The sequence below is a fragment of the Amphibalanus amphitrite genome, unplaced genomic scaffold (assembly GCF_019059575.1).
Source record: "Amphibalanus amphitrite isolate SeventyFive unplaced genomic scaffold, NRLGWU_Aamphi_draft 000456F_arrow, whole genome shotgun sequence".
NCBI classification, from domain to species: Eukaryota; Metazoa; Arthropoda; class Thecostraca; order Balanomorpha; family Balanidae; genus Amphibalanus; species Amphibalanus amphitrite.
This window is the reverse complement of record NW_024881950.1, coordinates 288,926-310,702: the sequence shown is the minus strand read 5'-3', so window position 1 is coordinate 310,702 and position 21,777 is coordinate 288,926. Positions and strand designations below refer to the sequence as shown.

Below are 21,777 nucleotides of genomic sequence, written 5' to 3'. Positions count from 1 at the left end.
CACCGTTCACCGTACACCGTCCACATTCCAACCTACCAACCACCGTCCACCGTCCAATCTACCAACCACCGCCCACCGTCCACCGTCCTCCTACTGCCTTCTTTCCTCTTTCGCCATGCTCTCCCTCGCTCAGCCCCGGCCAGCCAACCACCAACAATGCATCCTCCACTCGGAAGAAAGACCTCAGTCACGACACCACTCACTACTCACTTCTCACAACAGTCCCGTGACCTACCTGACATCGGCTCACCGTCCTGAGGAACGAAAATCAGCGCCGAAAGACGCTGACAAGGCCTCTCCTGTCGAGAGCTTTCAGCGGTGCGGAGCGTGTCATTCAGATTCGACTGTTCGTTCTCACGGCGCGGTCGCTCATTCAGTAGCGATTCGCCGTTTCATTCGGCTGATTTTGTCGGCTCGGTCGGTTCGTTGTAGTGTCATGCGGCGGGACGGACTGAACGGAAGTTGGTCGCGCGGTTTGGTGCGCCCGGCCCAGCCCTGTACGGTTGACCCAAAAAGGGGCTGGGGGCGGGGGAGGGTGCTGGGGAGTCGGCCGGGTCAGCTGTGTGTCGCATGTTGGTTTTCTCAGTTTCTCAGTGAATGGTTTGCCCGTTTAGTGAGCAGGTACCGTAGCAGACGTGTCTGAAGAAACTGGTCGCGTAAAGAACAGAGGCATGAAGCACCGCCGAAGTTGGCACGCCCCATTTGGGATCCCTTTGATACATTTCCTTTCAAATTCCAGCACCAGTGACCTCAGATAAAGACACTACATATTGAAATCCTGCAAACCTATAACCGCCGTAATGTTGACCGAGGGGTATTCTCCTCAGCCAATGCCCCAAGTTGAAGTGCTGGAGCGTCACCTACATAATAACCGGCGGCGACCGTGCACTGCTGCCCTCTACAATGTGCTCAGTCCACCAACCATGCTGGAAGATCGTAAAAGAAGTGATGCTCAAATGTTCAGTGGTCTCACTGCATTCCTTCAATCCACGAAACTGATCTCAGATACCTGCATCCTTCAATAAATGGCTACTGGCTCACCACAATTATTTGCTCGCCATTGCGTGGCACTCACTATATAAAATGCGATACGATCAACGGCTAATTTCTAATGCTTATTGCACATTCTCATCCTTTGCTAAATAGATACTCCGGCAATCATCCTAAGCTAAAAAATAATCCATAGTTGAATTCGAACATCGAAGCAATACAAATGAACTCGCTTAGCATCACAAATACCTCACATATCACTAGCGCAAAACACAAAACTCACCGGTTCAAACTCGTGTATTATCGCTCGAAACGCTTAAACGCCATCACGGCCTAGTATTAATAATGTGAAACCATCAGAAACGCGAGCGAAAGGGCGAGAGCGAATGCAGCGGGGCGCCCGGCGGCCTCGCCTGATGAAGCGACACGATCCAACGACATAACGAAGGACCGAACGGGAACGGCGGGGCGCACGCCGAGCCGCCGGCTACCGCTTGGACCTGCCGGCCTCCTTAGCTGCCTCCTTGGCTGTGGGTGGAAGGAAGCGGGCGTGAGCGTCACGGTCGTAGAAGAGAAATGCGGGGTCATTGTCCATCGTGCTCGAATTCCGGTGATATGAATGAGATGGGGATTCATGGGCTGAGATACAGCTATAGTTTTTTTTCCTTTAAAAGGACTCTGGCTCCAAGTTCATTATCGAAGTTGTCACGCGAATTTTGGCAGCTCCAGCGTCTGGCCAATAATTTCTTACCGCAAAAATATTGTATTTCATATTGTGCTCGGTAAGCACCTGGAAAAATTGTCTTAAAAATGAGCATACTATGATGACATTGCGCCCAGATACTGAAAGAGGAAAAAGCCCGGAAACCTTTAAAGTAAAGCGTCACATAAAGTAAGACATCGGCGAAAGCTAGTTAAAGGGACCCTCCCAGCTTAACATTAGATTTGAGTTGAGATAGCCAAAATGGGGTCCCTGGCTCACAATTACCGGTTTCGGCACTCACAACATCGAGAAATGCCTTAAATCAGAAATATTGAATTTCAAAATTGCAGCATTTTGATTCAGAGGGGCTAATGCTTAGGAATACTCCTCTGAATGTGTGACGTCAGCGCATATATCTAACGATTTTTAAATGTTTGACTAAAACGTTTTCTAGCACGCGGTGGTATATGCTATTTGCGCGCAACATCTGCCGCAAACGCCGCACTTCTAAAATAAAGTCGCTAGAAACAGCGGAGATCTCAAAAAAGTAAACAAAAGTATAAGTCTAATATCTTGAAAACTGGTGAATATTTTTCGGTGAAATTTGGTAGATATTCGTTTTCGCTCTTTCTGAACCGAGCGACATCACTTTCATGCCAATTCATAAACTTTTTTGAAGGTGGGAGGCAGGGTTGTGCTCGACTCAAAAAAATTTGCCGACTTGACTCATCATTCAACTTCAGAAAGCCCTGACTCAACTCTGACTCAAACAAGGAGCTGATTTTTTCCCTTGACTCGACTCATGACTCAAGCGGCTCAATGAAAATATGAGTCGACTCAAACTTGACTCAAATTTTTTTGTTGAGTCAAGTGAGTTGACTCAAAATTGACTCAGATAAAAAAGCTGTTGAGCGGGGGGGGGGGGGGTGAAAAAGTCCGGCAGCAGAGCCAGGGCGAAGTTGTTAAGCGGGGGGGGGGATGAAAAGCTTGTTTCTGGAAAGTTGAGTCAGCTGACTCATGTTTCTAAATGTTTGACTCAACTCAATGTCAAAAGTCATTTTACTGACTCAACTCTGACTCAACTCAACGCCTTAATATTTTTGTCCGACTCAACTCTGACTCAACTCAACAGCTCAACAATTTATCCGACTCGACTCAAATCTGACTCATTTGAGTCAGAGTTGAGTCAAATTTCTGACTCGACTCATGAGTCAGGCACAACCCTGGTGGGAGGGTCCCTTTAATGCTATCGGTTGAAGCTAGGAGCAGTCCAGTCCATGTAACACAGCCCGAAACAGCCATAGGTCCCTAAAAAAGCATAAACATCAGGTCACAGCAGCACATTTCATAATAGTTTCGTCCCTTGAAACACAACAATCAATCTCAGACCGCAGCTCCAATCTCCCTATTTAAAGGTAGTGTGCCAGCTTTCTTGGACCGTATGGAGTTAATGGCCCAGATAAGGAGAACCGGATTTTTAGAACTTATCCCTACCTTCAAAACTCATGGAAACGTCTTAAATTCTTCAAATTTTGAGTACCCCAGTGCGAAATTCGCCCCGACGGGTTGTCGGTCGTACCCCAACCACATTTCACACCACTATGAACAATAAATGCACACACTGAAATCGCTATTACCGATATGCTCATCCAATCAAGTTTCGATAAACCCGTTCATCATCATCTCCTGCGGTTTCGAACACGCCTGTAAGGTGGCTTCTGATGCTCGTCGAGGTCGGAATTTCCAAATACGCGTGGTGCGTCGGGCCGCGCGCTCTGACTTCGGCCAAGAAAAATGCGTCAGCTGATCATTGTCATTTCTGCCACTTGCGTGTGGTGAAATGGGGTCATAACTTATAAGACGGCTTTTTCATATCAATTATTTTACATAAAATCATATTTCAAACCATAAATAATGTTCGACAGCCAAATAAAAGAAACAATACCAATACGGGCTTACAGTTTAAGGCTCGACATTGTGTTGTCTACGATTAGACAGCTGATAACTCATTCCCGTACGTCGTATGGTCGTAACACTATAATGACCTTTGCTTATTGTCACAAAAGCGCCGCATTCGCGATTGTTGCCCGACGCCTGTTTGCAGGTGAGCCCACTACAGTTGTTATACATATCTAAAAACCGAAAAACTTTTAGGCGAAAAAGGCACTATTCCAGGCCCATTTTTGATTTTTTTTTGCGATATTAGGTAAAAACAGAAGCTTCTTATCCTAGGAAAAATAAAATGGGAAATCTTTCAAAGGTGGCACACTACCTTTAATACACCATCCCATCATAACCTAAATAAACACTCACCTTTCTTCTCTTCCTCGCGCTTTTTGGCCGCCTCCTCCCTCTGTTTTCGGATGATAGCCAACCGTGCCAGGTCGGCCTGCGCCTCGGCCGTCTTACCCTGGGCGTGCAGTTTCTGATAGTGCTGCCGCGCCTTCTCCTTTTCAATGGCTTCCCTGTCGATGGCGTGGGGTCGGGGGGTAAGAGAGCGGGCACCGGGCGTACACAAGGGTATTCCAGCTGAAACGGACTTTACAGAGCCTTGGACTAGCCGCACATGACATCTGATACGTGCACGATGAGGGAAAAGTCCACAGTGGAGAATCAAACCAAGACAGAGAAGTTACGAACATGTCGCAGCCAGACTCTGAAACGCCTGGAACAATCGCTTCCGAGTCGTCGCCTCCACGTCAGGCGATGCAACACTTCAATGTCAAGTGTAACGACTCACATAAAAACACGACACAAGCCTTGGTATCAACATGAGCAAGCAAACGGCACATGGGTAGTTCATTTTAGGCCAATATTCGACAGAGTATTCGCATTTCAGAGACAAACTTTCGGGAAATTCGGCGTTTTACAACTCCACACGCCTGTGTCCACGGTCCCTTGGCAGATGACGACCTGAAGCTTGCAAAAGTTAGTGCATTTCTTCACGAATTTCAAGCACAATGGAGTGAATTTTGTATGCCTTTGTCAGTCACCGGCGTTTCGTAATGCGCCAGCGAGGGATGAAATTGTATGTCCATGTCTGCGGGAAATCGGACGTGAAATTGTATGTTCATGTCTGCAGGAAATCGGACGTTACGTCCGGCCAATCCCGTTCGATAACCACAGCCCAGCCCCCGCCGACTTTAAACGGCATTGGCCGGACGACGTAGAATGTTTTCGTCCGGGAGACTCCGAATCCGGGGGCAAATCTCCATCACTTGACATGAACACTGGAGCAGGCTATTATTTTCACTAAAAAAATCGCAGAAAATGTACAGGACATATCACTGCAAATGGTTCCATCACACGTTACCTCAGTAAGTCTCACAGCATGTGGGCATCCTGCTTGCTTTAGCTCCAGCAGGTCACAGTTAGGTGACCTGTCCATAACTCCCCCCCCCCCATGCCTTCCAGATCACTGTCCCTGTGCTCACCTCTCGCGGCGTGACAGTTGCTGGGGCGCCTTCTCTTCTACATTCAGCTGTGAGAGCTTTTTGTTACGCTGCTGCACACGGTTTGGGTTCTCAACTGAGACTGCAGGACCTTTTGGCTTGGCTGCCTGCTGCTGAAAAAATGGTCCTCTGTTAGCTAACAAGTCAGAAGAAACTGATAAGTTGGAAGGAAATACTGTAAACGGCTGGAGAGATTGCCAATAGGATACATTTACACAACGTTTGGCCATGGTGTCATGATTAGTCATGACATGACCGTGAACAACATCTGGAATGAGATTATGATTTGGTTAATACAGATGTGATGCAAGACAATTTTGATCAATCAATATAAATACTGAAGAGACATTATTGGTGATGTCTACCTTCTGCTCCTCCTCACTAGATGAGTCTGACTCTGAGCCAGAGCCTGAGCCGGACTCTGACTCCGACTCCTCTCCCCTCTTCTGGCGCCACTCCCGCTCTCGCTCCTCCCTCTTCTGCTCCTCTGCCAGCTGCTCAGGATTGGTGAACACCCGGTGCTTCCCCTTATGCTTTCCTGTGGGGAGGACAGTGTCTCATTAGTCAGAATGTCTCACTGAGAGTGTCTTATTTGTACGGAACAATAATGGGAACAGGGAATGCAGGTATAGTTCACTGGTGAGCATAGATAACTCATAACTGGAAAGGTCTCGCTTAAAACCACATCATGATCACCTCGAGCACCAAAATTACATAAAATCTGGGTGTACCAGCTGAAAAAACATGCACCCTGATATCAAAAATCAAGCATTCTAGAACAACATCAACATACAGATTATGGGTAAAGAATCCGATAGTATGATAGCGTATCAGTCAGATGTGTGGCCATCCAATTACTGCTTTAAATCTCAATGCTTTTCGTATTTTACTAACCCTTAGGCATGACGAAATTATTTCTTAAAAATAGTCTGATTATGTGACTTTTCCACCACTGAGCAATATGTTGATGTGAACAGTTTGGCCACTATCAGTTCACACAAGCTACTATATGATGTCGCAAAAATAAGTCTAATTATTATTGCCTTGCTTTGACCATAAACAAATGGTTCAAAGGAAAATTCACAAAATAACACAACCAATGCGATAGATAGGTATATTTTAGCATGCAATGCAAATGTGGCAAATACAATGCAAGGAATCGCGGAATAACAATAATCGTCAAAGATCGTCTAAAGAATGATCACACCACTCACTCAAGGATGAAGATAATAAACTGTGACGTCAATGGCTGCCAAATAGCCCAGAGCTGTAACATGGCTGTAGCCAGGATCTGCGCACATTTCGCAACTTTCGGCCAACTTTTCCCCAATTTTTGCAAGAATTTATGGATGATTAGAATGCCATCTGGCTTCAACGTACTCTTGAGGGTAAAAAATAGTTAGGTATAGTCGACGAGTTACCCAAATGCTCAAACCAAAATTAAAAAAGTAAATACCAAAACAAATATTGGTTTCTTGGCGAACTAAAAGGCATGTCTGCCAAAAGAGCGGATAGACTAGGGAGCCACAAGCACAAATATGGAAGCTTTCTTTCTTTTACGTGAACACGACTTTCAAGGTCCAGTTGGGATCGAGGCAGCTAAATACTTATGGCTGCGGTTAATTGATTACTTTGACCTCATAATATCAAAAATACGATGAATAATGACCCCGTTCGATCGTATATTACGTAACCGACTGGAAACATCAGCCTCAGAGGTGCAATCGTGTAACTCCGACGTCCTGGCGCCCTAAAATAGCATCACACTTATAAGCAATCAGCACATCAACAGGTAAACTTCCTTCAGCCTGCCTCAGCCATGCAACAGTTAGCACCGACATAGCGCATCGACTGGTGATTCTTTCGCTGCAGTGCCTTCCATTGAGCCAGACAGTGCTGCTCATTCGACATACATTTATTCAGTTGTCAGTTCTCAGCAAACCTAACCGAAAGGTGAAACCGGTGAGCCGCACATCTTTACAACGTAGATCCCACTTTTGCGGGTGGCTTCGTTCGAAGGTGGCCCCCTTACGCGTTTTGCTAGCCAAGCATGAACATAGGTACAGGTGCATCACCCGACTACTGATATTTCAGCACAAGGACCTACCACGAATGTACAGTCTGTCTTAAAAGTACCGCGCAAAGTAACAGTGGATCCATCAAGCCTGACCGAGGAAGGACTGCTGGATTTGAGTCACCGAAACAATGGATATCCTCGTCCATTCCCCAGGTCAATTGATTCGGTGACTTTCAAATTAACACAGGCCCTTCCTCGGTTAGGGTTGATGGATCCACCGTCACTTTGCGCGGTACTTTTAAGACAGACTGTACCCAAGGCAGACCATCATTGAAGACCGTACAGCCGTGCTCATTACTAGCAACTACAGCATCACCGAATGCGTAGGCCTGCGTCTTACGCATTCGTCGACATTGGCATACAAGCGAACCAGCGATGTAGCATTACCGTGACATATTTCCATTCCCAGACCTTTCGCTAGCCGGGAGCCTCGTTCGATGGACGATGCTACTGTTCAAACATGCATCGACATTGTCCCACATCGACCCTCATCACAATTCACAGCCCATATCAGGCTGATGGCATTAGCTCATCGATAGTTTGGCACAGCGAGTTCAAATTGTGACAGAACTTCTCGCAATTCCCGACCGCAACGCAAGGCACATTTGGAAATGAATCGCAGATTCATTACGGACACCTTGACTGGCCACAGCGACTAGCAGCAACTAAAATATATTTTAGTTGCGCAAGTGCGCAACTAAAATTGCGCGTTAACGATGTCCCGTTGCGCAAAGTTGCGCAAATGCGCAAGTGTACTTGCGCATTAACGATGTCCCGATAAGCCACTATCAAACTCCCCTTGGCACCTATATTCCACAATCCACATGCCATTCTGATAATGATTCTCTCTATGCTACTGATTCTCTTTATGTTTTCCATAAACGTGCCCCTCCCGTGCAGTTCCTCAGTGCAGTTTGAGCGCCTCGGCCACCGCGCGCACCCACACACCCACCGCATGAGCGGCCGGCGCCGGTCGGCCGGAGGCAGTCCGAGCGGCCGTCTGCTCCGCGGCCAGCTGCGCCGCCTCTGCCGCAGCCTCCGCGGTGCCGGTCCGCTCAGCGGCGTCTAGTGCCGGCTGCAGGGCGTCCAGAGTCCACCGCTGACCTGGTGGTACCGGTGACCAGTTCCTCAGGGCCTCTGTACCGCGCCGCAGCGCCCCCACCCAGTCGTCTGGGGTCTCGGAGATGGCGGCTGCTGCGGCCGCCAGCGCCAGCGAGTATTCCTCTCCAGGCAGACCTGCGGAGCGCTCACAGAGTTCGCTGAGGGAGGACAGCAGATCACTCGGTCGTGATAAAGGTAGATCGGGGAGCGCGTCCAGCACGGAGCGGCACAGAGCTGCCATCTGACCGCCGTATAGGGCGCTGCTGTCACTGGAGTCCCCACCACCCGACTCCAGACGCTCCATCTGGCCGGAGCAGGCCAGCAACGCACGTGCGGCAAACTCGACGCACCGCGAGAGTCGGCGAGCGACGCAGTCGTCCTGAGCACTACCACCGTCTCCTTCTGTCGACTGCGGCGCTCGTGGGAACACCACACGCGGCAGATGGTGAAAGTCTCGGGGAGCGGCAGAATACCTCCACCCAGGCGCCGAGGCGGACGCATCCAGCCACTCGAGCAGCTGCTCAGCGGTGACAGGAGGGACGCTGTCCCCCAGTTCCGGGTCACAGACGTTCAGCACGGTCAGCGACACACCGGACATAGCCAGGGAGGTGATGAGGCGGCCGGCGCGGCAGCGGACCACCTCCACGCCGCGCCGCCGCAGCTCCGTCACCGCGGCAGTCGTCACCACGCGCAGCTCGACGTCCGAGAGGCCGCCCAGACTGTTGACCAGCAGCGCTACCTTGCCGGAGAGCCGGAGAGAGACCGGGGACTCTGCGCTGGTCAGGTGATCCAGCATCATGGCGACGGCGCGGTCGGCGGTGACGGCCGGCACGCGGCCCACGCCCGCCTCCCCGTGGATCCCCACACCGATCTCCATGGAGCCAGACGGAAGGTCAAACGACGGCCCGACGCCCGGCTTCACACACGCAGACAGACTGACGGAGATGGTGGCCACCTGGTGAACCACCGCGCGCAGCAGCGCGGCCACCTCCGCCAGCGGCCGGCGGCCCTCCTCGGCACACGCGCCGGCCAGTTTCTCGATGAAGATGGTGCCGGCCAGGCCGCGCCGTCCGGCCGAGCGGTCGCGTCCGGTGAGCGCGCTGTCCTCACCCACCACCACCATCTCCACCGGCACGCCCTCTGCGCGCGCCCGCTCCGCCGCCAGTCCAAAGTTGAGCCGATCGCCGGTGTAGTTCATGACGATGAGCAACACTCCGGCAGGGGCCGCCACGGCGCGCAGAGTCGCCAGGATGGCGGACACGGGCGGTGAGGCGAACACATCCCCGCAGACGGCGGCCGTCAGCAGGCCGGGTCCCACCAGACCGGCGTGCGCGGGCTCGTGGCCCGATCCGCCGCCGGACACCACCGAGAAGCGGTGTGGGTGCGCGCAGCCGGCTCGCCACCGCGCCAGGTCACGGCGCACGATGACACGGTGGCCGCGGAGCCACGCAAGGCCTGGCTGGGTGGCCAGCAGGCCCTCCAGTGCATCATCCACACACTGGGATGGGGAGTTCAGCAGCTGAACAGTGGCCATGGTGACACTGCGGATCAACACAGCTGTGGAAACATAAAATGGGAGAAAATGATCACATGACTCAAGGCAAGCAGGCTTACAATAAGTACATAACAAAAGCTTCAAGCAAATCCAATGCAGTAGCGATCAATGCATCCCAACAATTGTTAGACACTGAATAACCAAGGTAACAGTGAATCTTGTTTTAAATAGAAATAGTAAGCTTTCCTACAAATCCAAGCCTAACTCCACCCTCTCCTCAAGCATAATTCCATTTTTGTGTGAATTTTAATGACAAATCACATCACCAATTGACTAATTATCTCATTTAAATAAAATCAACATGCATAGCTTATCCGAAACTTGACATCTTCAGCTGGAGCCAGTAGCCACTATTCAGGTGGTGGACGTGCCAAAAAATAATCAGTTTTAAAACCAGCTTACTACCGACTTCAGGGGTAAACTTGAACTACCTTTTGCAGTTGCAACCCCTAAAAACTGGAGAAATTCACAAAATAAATACATCAAAGGAAAGAGGACATTCTTGGTATTTATTTACTTTAGGCCCGCAAAACAGTGGGGTAAATAAGTCATTCACACGATACTCTAAGACCTCCTGATTTCATTTCTGATACTTATTCCTTCTAGAAACCAATTTAAAAGCACCAGTACACTAGTATCACCAGTATCACCACCAACGGCCCCACCTCCGACCGGAACTGCACGTGTCTACGCGGCGCACCCGCTGCAAATGGTCCAACCAAGGTTGAGCGAAATTACGGATGATAATAAATTGTAAAGAAAGTGATGTCAAAATAATTGAGGTGGAGCGGTGCAGTGCCGAAGGCAATGCCATAGGAGAGATTACAGGCAATGGTAAGTCAAATATTTTTAGGTTAAGTGGTTGTGTATCTGGCTTCAGGCCGAAGGCCTGAAGCCTGATGCATAACCACTTAACCTAAAAATATTTGACTTACCATTGCTTGCAATCTATTCATGCAAGTCACTTTTTCCTTTTCCCCCAGTAGGCAAACATCAGTAGGTCAGGTTAGGTAAGGTTTGGTTATGTTCTGATCATTTTCTCATCAGTTGACTAGGGCAAGATTAGCTTACCTACATTAGGCATGAAAAATATTGGGTACCTACATTGGCTCTTGTTCTCTAGGAATCTCGTATCTCTGAGTAAATTTACCTTTTTTCGTACAAAACTATCGAATAATATAAAAACAGTAAAAAAATTCATAACACGTATACCCCCATAGAAAAAAAACGCTTCAGTGATTTTGTCGCAGTAGCGCCGTTTTTGTCAATTACTTTTGCGGGCGTTGCGGGCAGCGAGGGCTGTTCACGACGTCGGTTTATCCCGTTTAATAAACCGTAAACATGTTTATTTTTTGAAGGACCAATCAGCGTCGACCTGATCCTGACGTCAAATCTTGTCAATGACGTCAGACCTCCGCCGTAAACCGTTTATGCGGTTGATGCTTTAGAGCATCAACATGGCGCGTAAACGCGTTTATGTGACAATGATGGCGATGTGCGGCAAACTCGTGAGGCGAGTTTTGTGAGTTAGGAAAATTGAATTCGGACAGTTCAGGCCTCAGGGGTCTGGTAGGTGGGTAAATGAGTTTCAACATAACCCTGCATGGGTTGCAGAGGACTGGAATGGGAGGTTTTATTATTTCATTGTAATTAAGACCTATTTTGAGCATCGTTCTCTGCTAACCAGCGTCTAGCGTCGTGGGTATTCTGTGATGAAAACTGTCCTTATTCTTGCAATATGTCATGTTATGGGACATATTTCCATCAGATTATCCTTTCTTTGCACCTTTTACAGTGTCTTCTCAACTGCTTATTAGTTGTCACTGTTTAAGTAAACACTCGTGTTTCGTAAACGTAAACGCCGTGTGACGTCACAGCCGGGAACGTGCCCCGAGGGCAGTTTATGTAAACCACATAAACCGACGTCGTGAACACATGTTTATTAAAGGGACCCTCCCACCTTAACATTAGATTTGAGTTGAGATAGCCAAAATGGGGTCCCTGGCTCACAATTACCGGTTTCGGCACTCACAACATCGAGAAATGCCTTAAATCGGAAATATTGAATTTCAAAATTGCAGCATTTTGATTCAGAGGGGCTAATGCATAGGAATACCCCTCTGAATGTGTGACGTCAGCGCAGATATCTAACGATTTTTAAATGTTTGACTAAAACGTTTTGCAGCACGCGGTGGTATATGCTGCTTTGCGCGCAACAAATGCCGCTGCACTTTCAAATAAAGTCGTTAGGAACAGCAGAGATCCCAAAAAGTAAACAAAAGTAAAAGTCTAATATCTTGAAAACCGGTGAATATTTTTCGGTGAAATTTGGTAGATATTCGTTTTCGCTCTTTCTGAACCGAGCGACATCACTTTCATGCCAATTCATAAACTTTTTTGAAGGTGGGAGGGTCCCTTTTTAATCCCACCCAGGAATAACAAACAAGGCCTCTGATTGGCCAGTTTTGGCTGACAGACGCAGAATATTTGTCAGCTATAGAATACTATGCTTTTGCACTTTTTCAATAATGACGCATACGTTATATTTACAAGTTAGGGCAGCTAAAATATTGTAGTGGATCTAACATGTTAAATATAACATTTTTTTTGATGCCCGTACAGGCGTAGGTACAGATTGTTTCTAGTGAGTTAGATGTTACAAAGTCTTAAAAGAAATGATTGTTCTCTATATAATTAAGAACTAAAGCTTTTAGCCACTAACTTCCGCCCGACAGTCTCCAGAATCCTGCGTACGGTGGGAAAAGGTGAAATTTTAAATGAGTCAGTATCGTGCTAATAAGTACGGATGCTTTCAAAACTAAATGCCTTTCAATTCAAATTCCAGAATATCCTTTCGCGGAAGTAGCCCTTCTCAGCCTGTCGGCCCATTCTGTAACGCTACAACTCTGAACAGTGATCGTCTCATGCGTTGCTCACGTATCGCGATAAAAAGAACGGTGTCATATAATCAAATGAACTTTTCTTATGCATAGAGCATTTGAAACCTCTCACCAAACGCCTCCCTTCCTTGTTTTCTACTGCTGCCTTTCACATACGTAGACAGACGTACCCAATGACCGTTCCCTCGACGTTCCTTATCGACTGCTTCACATTCAACGGCCATATCCCACCTGCGCTGAAAACCAATCGGAGGCACTTTCAATCGTCCCTTGAATAAAATTGCTACCTACACGCATTTAGAGGAGAACGAGGCCCAGAAAAGGCATGCATAAAACGATCGGTTTTGGCCTCCATGGAATAAGCCAGCAGGCAAGCAGGCATCGCCAGCAGGCATCGCGGGCAATGGGCATATTGAATACACGTGAAGGATTTTCTTTTCACGTGAAGTATTTTCCTACATTTTAAAGTACGCAGAGAGCCAGGAAGTTACGAACATGACCTTGGATGAACAGATTTTCAGGGGATTTGCCCTTCCTTTACTCTTTAGTCTAAACTAGGAAGGGCAAATCAGGGGTCTGAAGGAAGGCCTTTAGAATCTTCAACATGCATTAGATTCAGGAGTGGAGCTGACGAGTTGGCCCTACTCTTGCTACGCAATGCCCCCTACCCTTGCAAGCTGCAACAGCAACGCAATGCCTCTTTCCACTGCCCGCCGCTCTCGCAAATTGGTAACATGTCTGCTATCTGGTGTCAGGGCTGAGGCTGACGCCACGATTGGGCACGGCCGGAGACTGGGAAGTGGGAGCTGCAGAGCTGCTACATATACGGGACCGTCGGACGCCCAGTGCCCACTGAGTATGGTGGGACTGGGACCCCCGACCAATAAAAAAGCACCTACACCTGTCACCTTCTCCCTACTTTGAGCGACTGGAGCGCCCCAGAATACCGCCACTTTCTATCTATACCGCCGCCGTGGAGGAATCACATTCTGACGCCTGACGGTTTATGAACAGTTCCACGTCGGAATCGATGGGCCGCCATTCGCCAAGCCAACCGTCAAGGAACGGAGCCATTGACCGAGCCTGCAGAAGCTGACGGGAGAACACGGGAAACTTTTTCAAGAGCTCAAAGCAGACTGGCGATTTGCTGCCGGATTCAGAAAGGCGGTGTTGGATGCTGAGGGAGGACTGAGGACCCCGAAAAGTTTCTCCAAAGGGACAAAACTCCTCAGATTTCGATTCATTACGCACCCTTAAGCAGTTGAAATCAAACTTGTCATTCTTCGAATTGCTATTTTTTTCTAGAAAAAGGTAAATATTCGTAGATTTCGGGCGGTGAATTTCGGGCATCCTGGACGGATCGGCCAGTCGTGACCTTCTTCTAGAGGGGCGTAACTTTGTATACTTTTTGGGTAGGTGGTGCCCACTGCCCCTCCCATCTAAAACAATCTACCACCCTAACTGGCACGAGGGGCGCCATTACCCTTGAAAAAGTTATAATAAACGAAACGTCGGGTAATTTTTGTTGTAATATCTTGCATATTTATGAAACTACCACCCTAACACTCCCGTTTGCCCCCCCTCCCACCCCCACCCCAACCCAACCCAACTTTTGGTAGGCGCCTCAGGGCCTGAAACACGCACAGGGGCAAAGAAACCCACCGATTTATAAAGGCAACTTTCGAGCCTTATATCAACCTTGTTGTAAAAGCGACACACTTAGCTAATTAGGGTTCCCCTTTGGTACCTCAAAAACACCCTTGAAACCAAAGTTGACACCTCTCTGGACTCTGACTATAACTATTAACCGCTTATGTCTTATATCTTCTCTTTTGCTAATAATGGCGACCGACCCTCGCACGATAGGGCGGCGCCCAATCCGTGTATCAACGTGACCCTTGAGGTAGTTGAAGCGCCACTCTAGCCAATACCTATCTCTCACTGTTGCTATAGACCCTAGCCGCAGGCTATACCCCATGGGCTTTTGATGGCGCCCCTCGTGCCAGTTTTGGCGCCCCTCTGCACTGAGTAGCGAACAGTAGCCCCTAACGGTGCGACGTGCGCCTATACCGATTCTTTATTCGTGTTCCGTCTACGTATAGGCGGCTATTGCCGAACCCTGTAATCCGTAAGGAGGGGGGGGGGGGGGCGTTTCGGCCCTGCTAAGATCTTGTAGAGCTGCCGACCGATTTTCGAAATAGCTCCGCTCCACCTGGGAACTGCTAGGTGACCCCAAGTTCATTGACCTAGATGCAGCTGGTGACGTCACAGAGGTCAAGCCAGAGACTGCGTTTTCATCCATTTACCATAGTGACAACTATGGTAAATAGCTGGCATTAAAAATCTGCAACCCAACACTCCCGTATCACAATCGGTGCAATAAGAATCCCGGAACTTAAATTTGTACCCTAATGTTTCTTATATACCCATAGCACTGCAGCACTGCGCTCCAGCACTGTAGCACTTCATGCAATGGGTAGCTACCTACCCATTGCATCAGCGAAGTTGCATCATTAGATCAGACATCAGGTTGTTGGGTTCTTTCCTATGCTTATACGAGTTTTTAACGCCATTGAAAAATTGAAAAGTTTCCCTTATGATGACTTTGTTCTCAGAACATTTACATAAATTGTTGACTTATTTCACGGATATCACGGTTACCGCATACTCGTAAGCGAAAATCCATGGCTTACGCTTGAAATTCTCACAAGCGTATCTGTGGGCTGGCACTCCCGAATCGTCCCAGAAAATACGTGTGTCAGATCCCTATCACTGACTACATTAGACGCTGCTCAAAGAGGGCGTGCTTTCCGAGTAAATTGTCCCACCTCATAAATCCCAAATCCCCACGAATACTTCGTTTCCTGTTGTTTGGAGATTTGAAATGTATAGGCCGCTGTAACATATGTAGGTTTGTCGTTTTTAATGTTTGTATGAATTAGGATAATCTGTCTGCCGTCCAGCGCCGACCACGTCACTTTGAACGGAATCAAGTCGAATGAGTCATCTCAGGACTCAGATACTTCTCATAAGGAATACTGTTTGAATTTTGACCTCTTGACTTCTACGCATTTCTACACTGCCTTATCACTTCTCCGACCGGACACTGAGCGCAGTGGGCAGAATAGCAGCAATACAAGATAAAACCAGATATTAGCATTATAGCATGACTGCCAGCATTTTGACACTAACACATCAGTGCCATTAGTATCTCCTTCCCAAACCACGGCACTTCATATAGAGCAAGTCTATTTCATGTGACATGTTACACTATTCATATATTTGAAAGTTGCGGGCACAACGTTTTACATCAAAGCTAAACTATACCTAACCATATGAAACCGCTCCATCATCAGCATTTATGCAGCCAGGCGAGCTGTTGCTAACTTTAGTCACTTTCTTCTGTCGTTGGGCACAGGCAGCGAAAAGAACCATGACACAGACACAGTCGACAACAGCTGTCAGTGTCGTAAAAAGCTAAACATGTCTCCCTGTTTAGACAGGCAGGCTGTATCCGATGGACTGTTACGTAACGACTATTGCTACTGAAACCAATACCTGCTCGGTGGTGTGAGTTTTACCGCTAATGAACTGTCGGTGTGGTGAACAGATGCGATACAAAACCTACAGCTTCTGCAACCATTGATTGAGCCGGAAAGCGTTCAAGCGCTGATACCTGTTCAGGCGGCGGATGACTTTAGTCTTTCTTTGGCGCTAGACATCCGTGTTTTCGGGTCACATTGGGACTCCAGACACTGATATAGGTATTGTATTGGGAGAGCTGAGAAGCAATAAGGATGTCGGATCTTCACTGCGGTTAACTAGATCCGTGACCGGGTCTGTAATGATACATGGATCATAATTGACTTTCCAGAAACCCCCCTGCCTCCGGATTCAGAAAAAACACGAGAGGTGACAGTTTTTGTCACTACACCACACTACGCACATTTGAGACGCCATTCCGCCTTTCCTCTTAGCCGCTTCCACAATTCGCTGCGTAATGTCAAAAAATAATACCTTTGGGGGCTTGCAAAATTTGATGGCTCGTTCAGCCATACTTTTGGAGAAACCGAATGGAAAGGACAGGCGATAGGGGTCTAAAATCACCTCTGTAGATTGCACTTGGTAATTCTGTAGCCGGAGCCCCAGGGCCAATCTTCAGCCGGATGCGCTCCCAGTCAGGCCAAGTGGGACTGTCGGCAATCGTGTGCGGACGTTCATATAGAAAAAAGAACCTGTTACAGAGCGGGAGCGTGGACTCTGGATAGAAAAAAAAACGACCTTTGCTAATATGGTTGAAATAAGATAAGAAAACAAAAATAATTGAGATCGATAAACGATGAATAGAAAAACTAAATATTAAATGATATAAAATGAAATCGATCACATTTGCATCTCTTGAGTCTTAGTCAGTGGGCCGTGCTCTTTGCGCCGTTGCACTGGCTCTAGCGTCATCACTGGCAGATGACCAGACGATGTCTTTCCAACATACCAAACCGCACAACTGCACAAGCACGCTCAAACATATTTATACCTATCATCCTTACATAGGCATTGCTCCGATATAGGGACCGATCTATAGCCCTGTCTGGGGCTCAATCGACCGACCGTGGAGCTATCCCCTCCTCCCCGCCCCTGTGTCGGTCAGGTCCTGTTGCTACCCGCCTCCCGCCCGTCCGCCGGTCTGGGTGGGGGCTGTTTTTGCGCAGGGTCACGACCGGAGGAAGGGGGTAGAGGGAGGGGTGAGCAGCCGGGCGACACGGCTGTATCACGTCGGACAGTCGTGATGTGTAGCGGAGCCACCACCGGCCATCCCTGTGCCGGCCTGCCGATACTTGTTATTTGGAGAATGTTGACAGAGCAGAAGACAGGACGTTGGTAAATAGTAGAGATGTCAATCGGATACTAACTTTTTGGTATAGGTACAGTGGATCTAGTAAGGATCTCCAGACGAAACTAGATGGCGTTGAGCCTCAGTCGAGTCCATGTGAGATTCAAGGAGAGGTCACTACCGAGCTGAGCCCGGTGGGGAGGTGGGGAGGGGCGGGGGGGGGGGGCGGGGCGGGTAGCGAGGTCACGGTGCGGGTGACCTGTCAAACAGCCCCGGCGCGGTGGGGCACTGCCGCAGGCAAATGGCGCACTCCAGCGTTGTTCCATATCGCGGTGGTGGGCCGGGCGGCCGGTTAGCTTGGCAGTTGGCTGCTTGGAAGGAAAGGGTAATGAGGCATGGGTTTGCTGTGGCCGGTTTATCTACTGTCAACTATGGTGAACCCAAAGTAATGCAAATGTGATGTTGGTTATGCAGCTGGCAATGCAATGCTAGCGAATGCTCCGGGAGCCCAGTTGCTATAAGGATTTATATTATTTATGTCTCCTGAAATTTTCATTGAATATAATTCAAGCAATAGAAAGATCGTATCGTTCGCAAGATCGCAGGTGATTTTTTTACTGGTAAGATGGGCCTTGGTCAAATCAAATCGCTAAGAGAAAATGAGGAAAAGTAGACGAATGCCACATTTTTGTGCATGAAGTCTCGAGTTAAAAAAGCTAAAAGTTAATATACGTGTAAGCTAAAAACAATCAGATCAGTTAATGAAAATATTTGAACCGAAATTAACCTCTGTTTTGTCTGACCATGATTGCGTGTAAGACACCGGTCCAACAGGGTTCAACCCGGCCCAACCTGGTTCGGCTCCCCCTTTTTAATATTAAATTTGGCCCGAACCTGTTGAATGAAAGGAATCACAAGGACAGGGTCCCCGCTAAGCTGAGCTTGTTGCGTTGACCCTGCCCTCTACCCTCCGATCAAACAATTCCTGGTCTATGGCAGAATTAGAGTCCAAATTTTAACGTGCGCACATAGCCGCGCACGGCCGCGGGTCCCCTCACTGACTTCGCCTGGCAGCGGCCTGCCACCAACCACAACCATACCCGTCAGGAGGCTCAAAAACGTCAAACACACGTCGCGTTTCGAACCCGGACTTTTGCAACCGGGACGTGCGCTCTCACCACATGGCATATGGAGTCCAACGCTCTACCGACCGAGCTACCGGGACGGACATTTACCTTACGGTTTCGCCTCTTGACATTGACAGACGTCATACACTTATGGCCGAACTCTAGCCGAAACACTGAGCAAGCTGCGCAGTGCGCAGGGCGAAGGTGCTCGTAGCGTTGAGGTTGGGTAACCTGTAAGCTGAATGCGATGTCGTGAGTTCGAGCTCCACTCCCGGGTCTGGTTTTATCTAGACACGAACCAAAACCTTTCCTTCTACTGCAACACAGATAAGCACGATGACATCTTTCCCGAATATCTTTCCCCAATATCCTCTAAAAAAAGGCAAAATTATCGCTTATAAATGTTTAGCAATGTTTCATTATTAAGAAAATATTTTTGGACATTTTTCTGGAGTCATTTCAAATCTTTTCTTTTCTGATTCTTTTCGGCCCGATAAAACCCGCCAAAACTATCGTGCCAAATGAAAAATATCTAACTCAAATAACAGTTTAGAACAGCCTCATCATTCATCATGAAAAGCATCATGCAACTATCGACTGAATAGTTGCATGCTATGAATGCGTCCTAGATTTCAATTGCTTATCATTGTTCAACATTTTGGCTGGAACTGACGCTGCCTCAGGCTTGCCCGTTTGTTTGAGATAATGATTCCCTTCAGTCGCATTCTTGCTGGTTCCACATGAACAGGATACCACCATACCGGAGTAAACGCACCCGCAACCATCATCCCCTCCCCTCAGCCTCGGCGCAGTGCAGTGGCGGGCGGCCCTGGGCGGCCCACTCCCGGCGCTACGCACGCCCCATGCGCCGTGATACCGCGTCACTCCCCCTCCCTCCTTCCCCCACAATGACCGGTGACCTCACTTCCCTCGGGATTTGGACTCGCCCTACCCCGACCGTAGCGCCACGTGGTGGCTCTGGAGATCTTAAATAGACCCACTGTACATACCGATACCAAACCGATACCAACTTGGTATTTGGTATTTCAATCGTAATGTGTTTGGTATTTTGTTGGTATCATAAACCCTCACGAATGTATAAGAAGTTAAGAAATCGGTAAAAAGTTGGTATTTTCCTCATTTTGCCAAGTTGGTTTGGTTTCGGTATTTTCCCGTGGTTTTGTTTGGTATTTGGTTTGGTATCGGTAGGTAACTATTCCGATTTTCCGTAATTGACATCACTAGTAAATAGCAATAGGTGATAGAGATTGATCGACGCGGGGTGGACGGACAATAGCCATTCTTCTTGGTTAGATCGATCACTATCGGGAAAACACCTATCGCACGGGGCATGGTGATGGCAGCATACAAAGACACGTACGGCGACGACAATTTGTCACATTGATTTATCATGCGTCAAGTAATTACGAATAAGGCAATTGAACTAGATTACCTTGTTTGCCTATACAGCGTTTTAAGAAAAGTATTCCGTACATGAATTCATTAAAAACGCTGGCTTTGAGCTGATCCCAAGCTCAGAATTCTGGTTTTCCCAAGTTGACGTCACTAATCATTGAATCTAAATATACGTGTTTGCTACCGTACCTAAACCTGTTGCTGAGACCATTCTCACTTCTCGCTGAAGTGGCCACGTGCATTGTGCACACAAACACAATCGTACTCACGTCTGACTCACCTCTGATCGCCCTGACCTGTGCTCAGATTTGAGAGCGACCACGACTGTCAACAGACACTTCACCTTCACACCTCAGGGCCTATCGCCACGTGCGTGACACTCCCGGTGACCCGCGGGTCACCAGGGCACCGCAGGGCACACACCAACACGTGAGATGATCACATCATCTCGAGGAATCTAATACGGAGATCAAGAGTGTCTGAGTCAATAATTTGACGGAAGTAGCGCGGCACATGCGCATCGCAATGTGCAAAGTCCAAAGTGCAATAGATTGCCAGCTGCTCAATGAAGTGTGAAAACAATACGTCACGTAATAGGGCGGGTATCTGACACGCACATGCGACTAGCAAGGTTCAGAAGGTCATTCGGTTCAGGAGTTCAACAGCCATTGAACCCAAGGCATGTTTAACCCGGCAGTTGCTGGGGTATTTCGCCACCCACCGTTTGCTGGGGGGGGGGGCGTTAAACGCCCCCAGCCGATAACTCGAGAACCAATAGGCGCAGCGAAACGCACGAGGCGGCAAACGAAAGAGCGCGACGAGACGCTTCAGATGAGTACTTTAAAGTTGAATTTTGAGGTCACAGGTCGGGTCAAGGTCAGGTCAAACACCTGAAATCGGGCTTTCAGTAGCATGGACTTCAGGACTTCGCAATGGGCGCCTCTCGCCATAAACTCTGTCAAAACGGTGCACAATCCACCCTATAAAGCCTACAAGAGTGTCAGCTCCATATAGGGGTCAGTCAAGCATAGGTCAGGGTCAAGGTCAGGTCAACCGGGTAGGCACATATCCCTGAAAATCAAAACTGATATTCGCAGCCTGTGACACATGTTTTATAGGTAATTTGGGGCGTAGAACACGATGGTGACATTCATTTTATCATATGTGTACGTGTTTGGCTCAAACACTTCAATTTAAGAAATTCATGTATCATGGTCGTGAAGTAGTCACGAAAAATTGCCAAGATTCAGTTCAAGATTTTGGAAAATGCGGAACAATAATCAATAATCGAAGATAGCCATTTGATTGATCATGGTATTGGCAGTCTAATGGCGTTTACGGCATGTCTGTATGTCTATTCTGTGATTTTATATGATTTTTTGAACATATGCCGTTTTTGGTCGAAAACTCAGAAATCATGACGTCACTAAAACCTCGATATCTCAAAAATTTTCCGACCGATTTTTTTGAAACTTTGTCACAATAAACTTCAATCAATTCCCTACAGGTACCCAAAATTTGGCGCGCCTGCGGCGCGCCATTTTTATGCTATGGCCCGGCGAAAAAAGTGGGGGCGTTTAACGCCCCCCCCCCCAGCAACTCGCGGGTTAATGGACGTGCATGTG

General features: G+C 48.2%; 2 protein-coding genes across 4 annotated transcripts; both read right to left on the bottom strand.

Annotated features, from left to right (window-relative positions):
• Window positions 1-1,269: 1,269 nt before the first annotated feature.
• LOC122391813 (28 kDa heat- and acid-stable phosphoprotein-like) lies at window positions 1,270-11,070 on the bottom strand. Of its 3 annotated transcripts, none has more exons than XR_006258412.1 (5): window positions 10,983-11,070; window positions 5,511-5,683; window positions 5,128-5,258; window positions 4,007-4,158; window positions 1,270-1,518 (listed from the first exon to the last, which is right to left on the bottom strand). XR_006258412.1 is itself a non-coding variant. In XM_043386107.1 (5 exons), exons 1-5 carry the CDS (start codon window positions 6,047-6,049, stop codon window positions 1,478-1,480), a joined length of 507 nt encoding a protein of 168 aa, XP_043242042.1. In that variant the 5' UTR covers window positions 6,050-6,387; the 3' UTR covers window positions 1,270-1,477. The 3 variants fall into 3 exon arrangements, 2 of the variants coding, with proteins under 2 accessions (XP_043242042.1, XP_043242043.1); XM_043386107.1 differs by lacking the exon at window positions 10,983-11,070 and adding an exon at window positions 6,040-6,387; XM_043386108.1 differs by lacking the exon at window positions 10,983-11,070 and adding an exon at window positions 6,040-6,352 and having other exon boundaries at window positions 5,128-5,255.
• LOC122391812 (PTS-dependent dihydroxyacetone kinase 1, dihydroxyacetone-binding subunit DhaK-like) lies at window positions 8,044-9,961 on the bottom strand. Its single transcript, XM_043386106.1, has one exon. The coding sequence runs from the start codon at window positions 9,855-9,857 to the stop codon at window positions 8,127-8,129; it is 1,731 nt and encodes a 576-aa protein (XP_043242041.1). The 5' UTR covers window positions 9,858-9,961; the 3' UTR covers window positions 8,044-8,126.
• Window positions 11,071-21,777: the final 10,707 nt, after the last annotated feature.

Coding starts and splice junctions, on each gene's coding strand:
- LOC122391813 (XM_043386107.1), bottom strand. Junction 5,259..5,510: donor CTAGTGAGGAGGAGCAGAAG/GTAGACATCACC, acceptor CCATTTTTTCAG/CAGCAGGCAGCCAAGCCAAA. Junction 4,159..5,127: donor CAACTGTCACGCCGCGAGAG/GTGAGCACAGGG, acceptor CGCCATCGACAG/GGAAGCCATTGAAAAGGAGA.
- LOC122391812 (XM_043386106.1), bottom strand. CDS start 9,857: ATGGCCACTGTTCAGCTGCTGAACTCCCCATCCCAGTGTGTGGATGAT.